At 39.7% G+C, this 14358-nt stretch overlaps 1 protein-coding gene and 1 long non-coding RNA gene across 4 annotated transcripts in view; one reads left to right on the top strand and one right to left on the bottom strand.

The window, feature by feature from the left end:
* The window catches only part of GALK2 (galactokinase 2), a 48954-nt gene that overhangs the window by 8211 nt on the left and 26385 nt on the right, over positions 1-14358 (bottom strand). Inside the window, exons 7-8 of the mRNA XM_080394675.1 lie at positions 13713-13865; positions 8457-8667 (exon numbers count right to left, since the gene is read on the bottom strand). Coding sequence (XP_080250801.1) covers positions 8457-8667; positions 13713-13865 — 364 coding nt within the window. The remainder of the gene's footprint in view (positions 1-8456; positions 8668-13712; positions 13866-14358) is intronic.
* LOC308066847 overlaps positions 1-14358 on the top strand; it is a 125277-nt gene that overhangs the window by 95961 nt on the left and 14958 nt on the right. For 2 of the 3 annotated variants that reach the window (XR_013929344.1, XR_013929345.1), the window contains one exon: positions 82-8448. The exons of the other annotated variant lie outside the window; for it this stretch is intronic. This is a non-coding gene — a long non-coding RNA (uncharacterized lncRNA). Of the gene's footprint in view, positions 1-81; positions 8449-14358 lie in introns of those variants that run through there. 3 annotated transcript variants of the gene reach the window in all.

The following is a 14358-nucleotide window of genomic DNA, read 5'->3' as shown; positions in this document are numbered from 1 at the left end:
TTTCATGTTGATAACTTCATGCACATGCTCTAGCTATTTGCTGTGTCAAGAGCAAACCCAGCCTCTCCTTTTACTTTGCAGAGCCAAGCTACAAGTTCAAGTGTTAGCAGCACCGTGCATTAGGGCATTAATCTAAAGCTTTCAGGATTTCAAACACCAGCAAATCTGAGTCACGAGAACACTGAAACGTACCCACGGCAGCCACTGGCAGCACGTGCTGGCCCAGGGCCTTGTGTGGCTGCTCCGGGCCAAATCTGCATCAATTGTGTAACGCTGCGGACAGACCTTTTCTTGAAAAACCCCACCATCGAAGCACAAAAAACCACCAATGACTTTGTTTCAAACGAGATGAACAAAAACGTGATTACCCGTATTTCCCGGTGCATAGGTAAGGAAGCCCTCTCAAATATTTTCACAGTGACGCGGTGCCCACCCTGACTGTAAATAATGCTAATTAAAGGTACAGTGGAGAGCGCAGGTGCTTTCCGTTCGGTTTTCGGGGTTTATTTTTAGTGGGTGCTACCAGCCAGTGTCAGCGCTGCCCGTGTGGGTGTGAGGAGATGTCAAGCCCCGACAGGTACTGCGTGGTATTGACCTCCTGGGATCAAAGGCTAGGGCCAGGATCTTGGCCGCAGTTTTTCTACAGTGCCGTGAAAAAGCAGTTCCTCTGGGAAGGGGGTGTGGGCGTGGGGGGGTGCGCAGGCCCAAACGCGTGCGGCGGTGGGGTAGAGACCTCCACCAAGCCTGAACAGTGAGACATAAAAGGTTGCAGTTGATTGTTTTTCTCTCCCAGCATAGTTCTATTTGCTTTAATACCATGGCTGCTATTGGAGAGCTATTGTTTACCAGAAGCATGTGTGACATAATTTAATTTATGAATAAATTTGTTTACTTGAGCTGTTTGGGCACTAAATATTAGATAAGTGGACTTTATTCTCTGGGGGGTACCTACCGCAGTATGTTTCCCTATTTCACAGCACACTCTTGTTAAAGCACCTCCAAACATCCCTCATTTTATTTCTACATGTAAATTTTCCTTTAAAGGAGAAATTTTGTACATTTAACTCTCCTCATTTCAGCTTCTGGTTTCTCTTGCTTTCTAAAATGGCCGATGAAACACTCAAAGATAAAAGAAGAGAGACGAGCCCTATATCCAAACCAGAACTTGTTATCTGGCCCAGACACATGGGAGTCCCTACGTGGCTGTTCTGTGCCAACAGCCAAGTTCTGGAGCCACTGCTGATGATTTCCGCAATCTAGATTTGCAAGGTTATGCAGAAATTTTCCTTGAAAGACTGGAAATAAAATTGTGTCCAGTGAAGTCTCTTGCATGTATACTCCAGATTTGCAACCCCTACAGGCTAAAACTTCATCAGCACCTGCACAATCCCTTTCTCCTTCTCCAGAGTAAGTGTAAGTCGCAACTGTAAATGCTGAAAATATAGTGCTGAGAGAGATACAAGTAGTCTAAAGTGATAGAGAAACATTGAACGCAGCAGTGTTCTGCTACTGGTGATAGCGCTTCTGGTGATATTTATTTTGTAATTCAATACAGCCTGCTACTGAGAAACCCCGCGTTGCTGTCTTTTGAACAAGCCTTCTGGATGCATTTCAAACAAGGACAGACATGAGAAAATCGAGTGCCACCCCTCCACCCCACCCCCCCAAATGTCATCTTGAGAGTAGCACACAGGAAAAGCGTATTTCGGTTTCCCATTTAAAGGTGTGTTTTACCCCACTGGATTTGGTTGCTGCTGGAGTTACTTGCGCTGTTTTGCAGAGCGATGCCTCAGTACTTTCGAATGTTGGAGAAAGGCAGCTCGGCCTATTTTTAAGGATGGTTTCTCTTTAAATAGTCTTTTCTTATAAGCCATTGTTTTAGAGCAAGGAGATTTCTAAATGTGCATTCGTTTAGGGAATATCTAAAGTTGCGTGAGAGATTGCCATAGCTCACACTCTCTTGTAAATCACCATTGAACAGTAGTAACCCAAAGAATGAACTGAAAACATGTCTGGTTTCAATTGTCAGGCAACAGGCTTGCCAAAGGCTGTGATTGATTCGGAGACCACCCTTTGGTAGAGCAATGCTCTACTGGCCAGATTACCTTAAAAATCTCTGGGGTCGTGTTGCACTCGTCGCGTTATGAACTGGCGACCAGGATGGGCGCTCCAGCTGCTGGCTGCCAGCCAAAAGACCTGAGCTGTGTCCTTGACGGCCTTGGCTCCCCGGAGGGCCGCTCCGTGCAGGGGAGAATTTGCTACCTTGACGCTGGCTTTCCCTTGATGCGAAAGCAATCCTTTCAAGCAGTACTCCAGTGAGAAAGAGGGGCTGTACATTATTTTTCAGACTCGTTTGTGGACATTTACTAAATCGGTATCGGTTAAAGGCCGGTATGATTACATTAGCTATTGGTGGGTTATGCAAAGCATCTTATTTCAGAAAACTACAGTTGTGTTTTAAAAAAACAACAAAAAAAAATTATAGTTTGCTTTTCTTCTCTGGCATTGTACTGTTCAGGTAAAATTATCTTCAGGACAGCAAACACGTCTGTACTCTGTAAGTCCTATTCTAAAATAAAGAAATAATTCACATATTTTTGGCTTTCAACACCAAACGCCTCCAGTAATAGAGAAACCCTCGTATCTTTTCTGTTTGGAGGAGCAGTCCAACTAACCATCTCTATAGAATAAAAGAGAGCAGAGCACACATGAAGATTCCAAATATTGCGCCTATGTTGGAATCTCCTTGCTACATTAACAGCCTGTATATTAGCTCCACAGAAATAAAATCCGAATTCATAGGACATGCCAAAGAGCTCTGGAGACTCTGATTTTAGAGGAGTGCAGAGACTGATCAGAACTTGCATGCTTTGGTGCAGCCGCGTTTTTTACAATTAAAAAGGACCGATTTCGTAAGCCATACTCTGCCATGGTTAAAATAAACAAAACCAAAGTGCGCGCAACTGATTAGTTTGTATCTGAGCTAGGGCTGGAATGAGAGGAAAAACTGAAGCCCTCAGAGCAAACCTTCTGGTGTTGCACAAGACTGGGTTATATGGGCTCACCCTCTGCGGTGCTCAAAGGGGAGGAAAAAAGCAGGGTTTAGGGAAGTAATTCTTAAAAAAGTAATTCTTAAAAGCAGGTGGATCCTTAAATCTATATTATAGTCTATGGAAATTAGGTACTTTATCTGACTAAAAATGTAGAAATACTTAATGCAGTAATCATAAAGGTTTCTGGTGTCTCCCCCTTAATTTTATTTCCAAATTAGGGGTACAGGTACCCTCAGCTTCATCTTTGGTCAGCAAAAAGGGCAGGTTAGGCAACAGGTTATTCTACCTGAGCCCTGGAGTGCCCTGTGGTACCCGTTTCTCTGGTGACTAGAGAGGAACCTAGAACCTCTGCTGCAATGGACCTAGCTGGCTGCCAGGCTGACACCGGAGTAACTGTCTAGGGCGCGTCCAAGGAGTGTTTCTGCCATAAGGGAACTGTGCACTCTCCGGTTCAAGCGCTCTGCTTGATTAAAATGCTGTAGCGTTATTTGGACTGACAGAGATTTGTGTCTGCTGAGGATAAGGTCTCTGACCAGAATCACGCTCTCAAAAACTGTTCTTTGAGTATCACTACGTGTTTCCTTTCTGCCCTGCCCTGCGTCGCTCACTGCTATGCAGGAACGGACTGATTTCACACCTAGGCGCACTGACACACTCAGAAGCTCGGGGTCTCTTCTGCCTCTTTCTGAGAAGACAGCACGGAGATGAAGATTTGTTTTGTGTGGTATCAGCTACACACCGAAAAAATTTCTTGTGGACTCAAGTGAGGGTGAGTGATACTTTTTCTGAATTGAAACAGATACAGGTCAGAAGAAATTAAAGTAAACTTGAAAAGTGAAAATGACACCAAAGGAACTTCAAGGAGGACAAGGTAACCTATACCCAGGTTTGCCCTTAATGACACTTTGTCTCTCCATTTCACCTGTATCCAGCCTGCTGTTGGAGCAGGTGATCCACCTTCCAGGTCACAGCCTCACTAACCGTGTTCCTGAAGTTTCAGAGAGGACACAGCAAATCTTCTACAAGGAATCCCCTTCACTCTTGATGGCTTTGTATTGCCAGTCCTTTATCTATTTTTCAGAGGATGTCAGCAACTCTTGCTGACCGTTTCTGGAGTCTCTGCACCCTAGCTTTGCTCCTCTGCAGAGGATTTCTGTAATGTCATCCCTGAACACGTAGATTCAAGTCACAAACCACCACACACCCTTGAAAGAAACGGTGACATTTTCCAGTATGCTAATAGCTCTCACACTGCAGCACGAACCTTCTAAGCTGTTAAGATGTAGCTGACATTTAATGTTAAGGGAAGTTTGTCCAAAATCCATATAACATCTCTTAAAAACAAAAAATCCTGGGCTATTGGTCCCAAATAACTGTGGGTTAATTAAATATAACAGAAAAGTTTACTGTGGGTTTTCAACTGTATGGTCATATTTTTAACTTTAGCTTTACAGAAGTTGTGCAAACCTGTCCACTCCATTTAAAGAGATGTTTTTTTCTTTATAATTAAACGTTGTGGCTTTTCAGCAACTCGTATTACTTGTTATAACTTCAGCTTCAGAAGATTCCTTTCTTTAGAGGCTTCCTGTACAATTCTATCTGACCTTTAGCTAAAGACCAACTTCTTCAGGCTATATATTTTTTTCTAGTTGCTTTGGCAGCTTCTTAAGATATGTTTCACTGTAGATTAATGAGCTACACATGGCTGATGGGACTGTTAGAAATTTACAACAGGAAAAACTCACCAATGCGAAATCATGTAGGGGACAGTTTCTACCACCATTACTCATGTGGAATAGTACCCTTCTCTGTTAGGCATCCTGCTGATTGAACATGATGAGGGTGAAGGTTTCTGGCTCAGAATGTATATAAGAAAATGCTGCCAGATGGCTTTAATTTGAGCCAGATTGTGAACCCCCTACTCGAAGTGGGGAACAGTTACTCTACTGGGACTGCTCAAGTAACTGTTTGCAATCTGGCTTTCTGAAAATAAACCAGGGGACGAGTCATTGCTGGATTCAGTGACCCATTTAGCAGACACCTGCTTCAAGACCCTGATACCTACTGGTTTAAAGTGATTTTTCCTCCAGAGGAACACTAGTTTTAACAAGGCTTTTGCAGCTAACCTAGACCGTTCAGTGCCTGTGCCCGACCTGCGGCACACCCTGGGGGCCTGCATCCTCGAGGCAGCTGTATGAGACTTGCCTGGAGTGGCCGCAGATCCCAAGTAAACCATGTTTTTGTGGAAGGGGATGGTATGTCCCCAAGTTTCTCCATGACATGGATCAGGCTGATGCCGGAGTAGGCACCTGGACCCTCAAGCTGGGAAGTGCTCTTAGGTCTATCAGTCTGGAGGTAACTTCTGTTCACCTAAGACAAGGGCACTCTACTAATGCACACAACAGAGCTTTCCATATCCCAGAGCAGCCCGACAGGACAGCTGAGAGTCCACCTTCATGTACGCCCGTCTGTGCGAATAAAGTTGAAACTGTTCTTGCACTGAGATCACCATTAAGACAAATTACTTGGCAGTGGGAATGAAAGGGCTACTCAAGCACCACTCACTGAAGCTACAGCACAAATTTAGAATTCTCTTTCCAGGGGCCACATAGGAGGGCAGTTAGGCAGCCAAATCCATGCAGCAAATGGATGCCTGCTCCTCCCATGGTGACTTCATTCCCAGGTTTAAATGTCAAAATTAGATTACAATTTTATACATGAAAAGGAAAAATGGGTTTAAAAATACCTCATTTAGGAAGGAAAAAATCATTTCATGGTTAAAGGAATACACTGTTTTACAGAAGAATATCCTTTTGTGGTGAAGCTTATAAATACTTGATGTCCCACAATCACCACACACTAAATGTTCTGTGAAGCATTCAAGTCCAAGCCAAAATTATGGCACAGTGCACCTTAGAAAGTAATAAATACTATTTTTCTAGAGATGTTCAGAAGCCACAAGTGCAATCCATATGTAAACATTTGCAAGAGATATTTAAACTCAGGATTTTCAGTTGGCCAAGGAACAACTGCAAGAAGTTTAGAGAAGCTTTGTGCTCCATCTGTACTTCTCCAAAGCTGGGGAATAAGTGGGCTGTGCAGTGGGGAACTGCGGCAATCCTGGAGTACCTGTCTATAAAATGGATGCAGAGTTGCTGTGTGCTTCTAGACCTGGCCTGGGACTTGCCTAAAGCCTGTCTGTACCATTTTTCTTTGGGAAGTTTTTATCTGGTCAGCCTTACACACTCACAAAACTTTACGTAAGTATACAGTGCCATCACTGGAGGAGTACAGGAGGGGAAGCTAGACTTAAGGCTAAAATAGTATTTACATACCACTTTCAGATCCTTAAATATGAGATACAACGCCAGTAGAAAACATTATTTTTAACTATTACTGGGCTTTGAATGATACAAAAAGTTCAGCCACAGAGAAAACTCAAGAGTCCAGTAAATGATCTAAATGGTAATTCTCATTCAAATAATTTACCCTTAATATTGTAATAATTTATCAGAAAAGTGGATAAAATGCATACAAAGCAGGAAAGACACCCTAAATGTTACGGTTATTTCTTTATGTTGAACAAAGAAGTTCAACAACATCCTGAAATTCTCTGCAGAGATTACTTATTCGTTGATATGTCTTCTCTTGCGTGAAGCCAGGGGTTGTCATTAAAATATAGTGGGGAAGCAGAGGGGAAATAAGAAAAATATTTTTGTCAAACAGACTCTGGTTTTCCAATGCCAACATAAAATGTAATTTGTTTAGTGTGTAACAAAAACAAACAGTGGATTTAGATTCCTTCTTTCTGTGTCTGTCTTGTTTCTTCTTTGCATATAGTTTTACAGAAATCTGTTATTTAATTTTATATTGTACATGCAAAGAGGCTTTCAGCATAACCCATTTTAATTGGCCTTATCAAATGAAATCATGGTCATGCAAGTTTAAGAGATTCTGTTCAGCAAACATCTGCAAACACTATTCAGAGCCACAGTATAAAATTTCCTTTGAGTTTCTTCTATAGGTTTTATGTTTAAATGTTTTATCCAGACTTTGGTTTTTGAAAAAAATTGAAATAACCTGTGTAAACAATTCAATTCTATACAACTGTAGAATTTTCTTTTATAAGGTATAAGGAGTATAAACATCTGTAAATTAATAGTCTTGTATTGCATCATGAAGGGAAGAGTAAGGTGACAGCGTAAAAGGTTTACAGCCTTGTAGTTTCCCATGAAAATGTTGCAGAGTGCAGGTACATGGTTCAGTATATTCCTCATGTACGCACCGCAGAGTTATCATAACTCTTTCTATGGAGATAAAAATCTGGATTAAGATACCATATTCCATCCTGGTACCCTCTGGCAGTATGATTGGACAATAAGATCGTTTCATACTCTCTGATAGCACTGGGGTACAAAGCGGGTTATAGATTCAGGACCTTGTCCTTGGTCAATATATGAGGTTTACAGTAACTCCAAATATACAGATTATGGAAATATAAGCATCAGTATACACAGATATGTTACTGATTTATATATGTCACTGAAAGCAGTCTTGGGAAGGACTGGCAAGGATATAGTTCAGCTACAAACAGTAGAGATATTAAGGCTACAGAATGGAAACAAGGAAGTAAGGATTAAGTTCTTAAAGATTCTGATCTCAGTAGGAAACCTGTTACAAATGCAAATTAATTATTTCATAAATGCTCTATTATCCAATATTATTAGCAACCCTGCTATATGCATCCAGGATCCATTCCACGTGGGCCAATGCTTGTGACTGCATGGTATAATCATAAGCAATAATATATGGGAAATACTTTAAACAGTAAACTGTTCACCTCCATCAACATTTTCCTAAAAGAAAAAAGTAAATTGATAGTGACAGAAACTTCTTTCTCAGGAGAACCCGAGACGACTTGCTGCCCAGTGCATGTTTTATGAAGTGGTTATGTATTTACCAATTCAAAAACAGAAACGTAAGCCTGTCTACGCTGGTCTTTAACACCAGTTAAGGGAGAGCAAACAGGATCCATTTCAATGATGCTTAACAGCCCAAAAGGTTTGGCTTTGTTAGAGCTAGTGCCTAAAAAGGAAATCTAGTATAGATTTTCCCTAAAATAAAACCTGCATCATTTAGAGAAGACTCTCAAACAGGCTAATTTAAAATAGTAAGTGATCTGCTACTTCTACCATTTTAGAAACAGTTCAATCAAAATCGAAGTTTTGCTCATCCTAAGTTAAAAGGCAGAATGAAAACTGAGGTGTCAACACAGTCACTTGCCACCCAAGATTCTGGGGAGGTACTCTGGCAAGACTTCCATTTGCACCACTTATTAATACATAAACTATTTATACAATACAGACACTGTACGCTACAAGCCACCATTTCATATATGCTTACCATCTTGCGTGTTTTGACTAACGATATGAGAGTGGAGCTCCTCCAGGCTAATTCCCAGGCATTTACAAATTTCCTCTGTGCTGTAAGGCTCAGGATGTAATACCTCCTCCACAATGGTCAGCATTTCCTCTAGGCTAACTCCTAGCTTGGTTTGCACATCATGGAGTCTCAACATTTTTTTCCAGTCCAAACCTTTTGACTTTGAGAGAAGCTAAAATTCAAAAATAAAAGAGAAAATATTGTGTGTTCCTGTTTAAAACTATTCAGTTGTCCATAAGCAACTTTAAGATCCACTTGCTCTTTTCACTGCTTAATTGGGAACCATCAAAAGCGACTTTCTATCAGTAAACAGCAGATAATAATTTATTTATAGAAGATCTGTGAATGATGATATTCTTCCTCAAATCAGATATAGCCTGTAAAAGCCCAACTGCCATTATTTCTATATCACATCTGTGACTTATCCTTTTCCACGTATGTTGTTACTTCAAGCACGTATTAACCTTTTACAATCACATTCAGACAATTGCTTATATAAACGCTATGGTATTGTAACACTAAAAGTCCCTAAGAAGTCTGTTTCTGTACTGTTAGAATTTGCTCTAACATTTAAAACTCAGTTTGACCTTTCCAATATGCTCCTGGAGTTTTCTGATGAACATTTCAGGTTGTCATTAAAACCCCCTCTCATAATAGCCTTAAAAATATCAAAGTGGACATAAGATTTGTGCGGGAGAATTAACTGTAACCTTTCTCAATCTCTAGGGTTTCAAGTAAATTTCAAGTATGTTTTGTTAACATCCAATTTAAAGGAAATCTTGAGCCTCACAGGAAGGTTATGATGTGCTTGTCAGAATCTGCTCCGTTCCTACATGACTGCTATGATGCTAATTAGTTTTAGTCTACATGTTCTTCCCACTCCAGACAATGATGTCATGCTTTGGGTATCTTTGTGATGTTTCGGCAATTGACAGTAGTTACTTCAATACAGCAGAATCCTAAAAAGAAGTATGTCAAAGAGGCTTTTCTCTGGAAGGTTGCTACATGCGTTGATGCTCTCATGTGCCTAATGAAAGTGGCTGAGTAAAGCAGATTTCCCCATAAGGTATAATATTTTTAATGTTACGAATTATAGAAGTATATTAAGTGGTTGTTGTGGGATCTCACTGACCTTACTACCTTTAATTTTAACAGATTACTAGAGAGTAAGACATAGATTAGCAGGTACATGCCAATGTCATTTTACTGTAGTCATAAGCATATTACACACCTCCAGTTCTGCACCATTTAAATTGAGATTAAAGCTTCCAAGTATGCCAGATCAGGCTGTATGTTTGCAGAGAATTTAAACCAGTGCAACAAGACCAGGGAATGAAATCCTTTTCCTATTCAAAACAGTGTTAAAACCTCTCATCAACAGGGCAAAGATTTCACCCAGTGTGTTTTGTTATTCTTTTCAGTAAACACTGGTTTTGAGTGAGATTGGTTTGAAATAATTTATGTCTCAATTCAGCAAAACCATTTAACTTCCTGGGATTTACATACATGACTGAATAGTATTTGCTTTGCCTTCTGCAAAGTTACAGCACAAAGTTTAAGCAGAAGATCTACTGCTCAACTATGTGCTATAGATTCTCACCCTCCTGCTCTCCTCCAACAGTGCTTTTGCAGGGGCTCTTCCAGTTTGGCTTTATTACAGTATCTAAAAATTAACTACTTTTGGTGCCATCTAGTGACTTCCTAAGATCTATGTGAGGCTCAGTAGAGCAGACCAAACAAAATCCAACCAAAATCCTAATCATGTGACTCTGTCGCCATCTAAAACACAGTTTTGTACGTTCAGCGGTAGAGAAAGAAGCAGCACTGTCTAGTGGTTAATGCAGAAATCAGGGTGAGAAAATTTTCTTGTAAGACTGATTAAGTCACTTCTGGACAGCTTTTCAAAGGCACCGAGTACTGAGAACTCCACTGCCTTTATGTAATTGTATTTTAGCTTATTTATTGATAAGCTAGAATAACAGTTATTGCTTCATCTGTTTTACTTCAATACTCAGTGTCTCTTATGTTCGTGCATGTTTGTGACACATTCTTGGATCTGCTTCAAGTTGCTCAGTTTTCTTCCTCGCACTTTAATCCTAATGTTCAGCATCCCTTAGACTTCATTATCAGAAGTTAAACAGAACTAAGAAATTATAAAAAATAATGTCCTTTAAGGCAACAAAAATGTTTCTACTTCCTTCTTGAATAAATATTCCCCTGTAGAAATACGTCATGTGGATTGTCATACCTGTTCCCATTTCTATACTTCAGGGGAGATGCTATATTTTAGATGAGCTAACTATGCTGGGAGTTTACAGATCAAGTGTTCCACATGGAAACTGACCCCATCAGGCCAGTAGGCTGGGCTTTGCTGGAAAGGTCTATACCACTTATAGCAACATTTCATTTCTAACAACACTGGGAAAAATGTTATGGGCAAACAGAAATGGGTTTTGAGAACAGTCTAGCTGCAGCAGCTCAAATTCTAATGGATACAGAACAGAAACAGGAGAAAACCCATCCATTTAATGTACAAAAGTAATCCCAATACTGATCCCACAGTTGGATATTTTCTTGATGACCTCTGACTAGATGGATTAAAGATGTGGACATCATGCAGCTGGCTCTTAACTGCCAGGATATAGCATCTGTAGGCTTTATCGTCCTTTATTGTTCAACACAGGCACACTGTGAGAACTCTAAGTAACTGAGAGGAAAACATACTTAGTAAATGATGGGACAAATATAAATAAAAGACAGTCTGACTGGGAGCAAGCATAGCCCTTATATAGCAACATTACTTTCTTATACTTTACGTTTCTATAATGTCATCCGAGCATCTTTCCACATTTAACAAACATCGGTTGATTAACTATATGGCATTCCAGCTGCAGACATTCTTGGCACTACTCTATAGCTGACAGTGAAGTGAACCACACACAGTGAAGCAGGGGAAAGCACAGCATTCACTAATGCTCGTATTCATCCTGCAGCACCTACTGTGTGCATTTTCTGAAGTATAAAGTACAAGTTAATTTCCTTTGGAATTGCGAGTTTCTGCAGAACATAAGCATCTTTAAACATGATGTTCAATAGGGTACAGGAAAGCACCCAGAGGCTACAAAAGAATACAGAAAATAGATTTTTAGAAAAAAAAAAAAAAAACAAACAAAAAATAACCACAAGAGAATGACTGTCCAGAAGGGAAAGGAGAGGAACAGAACCTGAGAAAGGTAATTATGTAAGGATGATCAAGCAAGAGCTCACTTGCTGTAGGACAGGCTGACATCAAAATGTACTATATTAATGCCAACAGCGATATGTTGTGTTGGCATCTTTACCTACATGGAGCTTTCTGCACAGTATGAAATTCTAGAATGACCTAAAGCAGAAGGGGGGGGGGGAGGGGCGGGGAGGGGAGGGGAAAGCCTACCCTAAGGCACTTACCAATGAGAATTTTTTTTAAAGTATTATTGCAAGGCCCAGTATGTTATTTCATAGTTCCATTAGCTTAATGGTACTTAAAAGACTTCCCTGCTTCCACTTACATACCTGCCCTCCTTCACCCCACTGTGACCTGTTCCTAAAGACAGTCTTTTCCTGGCTCAATGTATTTTTATAGTGTGCGCAACTTTCCATCTGGGTAGCATATGTTTAAAAATAGACAGGTGTATGTTGTTAGTCTCCTTAAAATCAAGCATCTGCTAAGGGTGCCTTTTTAGAGATTGCATCATAGCTAACAGCAACATAAAAAAAAATCATCTTTCCTTACCAACTTTTCAGTTCACTTCATAGGACCAATAATTTAAACCCATTTATGAAACTGATTTCACAAAATCTGGTATATGGATCAGTACTTCAAAAGGTCTTATAACTTGAGGGACTTGTTGTAGTTTGCCTTTTAGAATAGATCATCTGTGCAGGCTCTCTGCTTCTTACACAAAAATAATTTCCAAAAGAAGCTCTTCCTAAAATACATACTTAGACAATAAACTATCCTAAATTAGAGGTTTATCAGTTATACCAGAAGTAACACACAGGCAGGTCCTTATCTTGATTTTCTTAATTTCAGAAAATTATCTTTTTCTTAATTTCAGTGTCAACAGTTGGAACTATGGTCATAGGTGCTGTTATTTTACTGTACCTTATATATACACCTAAAATGCAGCTATGTTTTTTATACTTGAGTTTAAAGCCCATTTAAAAAGTCATCTGAAGTTTAGCTTTCCTCCTTGAAGAATATCTCCACGCAATATTTTACATTACATTTTGTCAGCATCCGCTCATCTCTTCAACTCTTTTTTTTTTTTAGCATTAACAATGGTAATTTTTCAGAGAATTATGATGCCAACAAATGCTCAAAGTATTGCTCAGATTTTGGCCAAATGTTTTGTGGCAAGGAGTTCCATGCTGCAGTTTTTAGAACTATCATCTAGACTTCATGACCCAAATTCTATTCTTTCATACAGCACATTGTTGGGTATAATTGCAGTGAATCTTCACGCTTACTCCTCAATCTAATCAAAGCAAAATCCACTGTATTCCCATAATAAACTCAAATCAATTCCTACATCTACATTTTCTTAAATGTACAGTCTACAAAATCCAGAATTAAAGTGGAACTTGGATTTTTCATGTTCAAATTCCATACATTTTAGAGATAATTGCAAACTGTAAACTGGCACCACAACCTAAATGTTACATTTTGATTCAAGCCTGTTTTTAAACTTTACACTGATATACATGCTGCTATTCAGCATTTCCAGTATTACTTCCAGGCCTCCAACTAGTAGCTTTGATGTCCTCTAAATCCTAGAAAATACACATCTATTGCCATATATACATATAAACATGTGACCACACTGGTTGCTTTCCATTATTTGTCATTATTCAGCTTTAATTAGAAACAGTCTATCTTATTAACTGAGAATATTTTTTGCTGAAAAATAGACTTACTTCCTCCATTGAAATATAATACAAAATAAATTGAATAGAACTAAATCACATAATCTTCTATATAAGGGCACAGTCCTTGCGCTTCCATTAAACTCTGCAGGAGTTCTGTTTCTGCAGAGACGGAGGTGTCTGGTTCTGGAAAGAAAAATGCTACTTAAAGTAGCACCTAGCCAGGTGTTAAAGACATGATTGGTCAGAAGTGGGAAAAAGCACATATTTAGATGAAAGTTTCATTAGAGTTTGACATAAGCCATACGTTACCTTTGTAGCCAGACGACACTCCATTACCCTAATATTGTAATGAGAAGTTGCTGCTTTATTCATTTCAACGCAACTGTTAGCAATAACAAACGCTGCTCCACTTGGAAGTCTAACATCAGTTGCCCTCAGAGGACTGAACTCTATCAACTTGGCCTATTGAAAGAAAAATGAATGGTTAGTTTTAATTTACTACTAGCTAACCATGCACTTAGTTCTATAAATCAAATGCAAATTTGCATGTTTTTTCTCTTGAAAATCCAGGGACAGTTAAGGAAAGAAAACTGACATGAAACAGCGAGAAAAGAGGTTTAACCTCATTGGCCCAGTTACACATACATTTCAAACGTTTCCCTTGTAGCTGGATTTTAAAATGTTTCCATTAAGTCTTTGGGTTTTTTCAGCATTTCACAGAACCCCACCCAACCTATTTTTCTTGCCTGTTTAAGACAACAGTTTTTCTTTGATCTACCGAAAAGTACCAGGGCTGGCTGAAGCTAATGTGCGTGCCACTAGAAACAAGGGGCTTCACATTCCCTTCCCCTTCACCAGTTCTCATCTCCCCGTTTTCCCATTTTCCACTAAATCAGGATTAATTCACTGAGTTAGAGAATAGTACCAAAATTTTAGCACTGACTGGGGACAGTGA

The sequence above is a fragment of the Falco punctatus genome (assembly GCF_963210335.1).
Source record: "Falco punctatus genome assembly, chromosome: 7".
Lineage (NCBI taxonomy): Eukaryota > Metazoa > Chordata > Aves > Falconiformes > Falconidae > Falco > Falco punctatus.
This window is presented reverse-complemented; position numbering and strand designations above follow the sequence as displayed.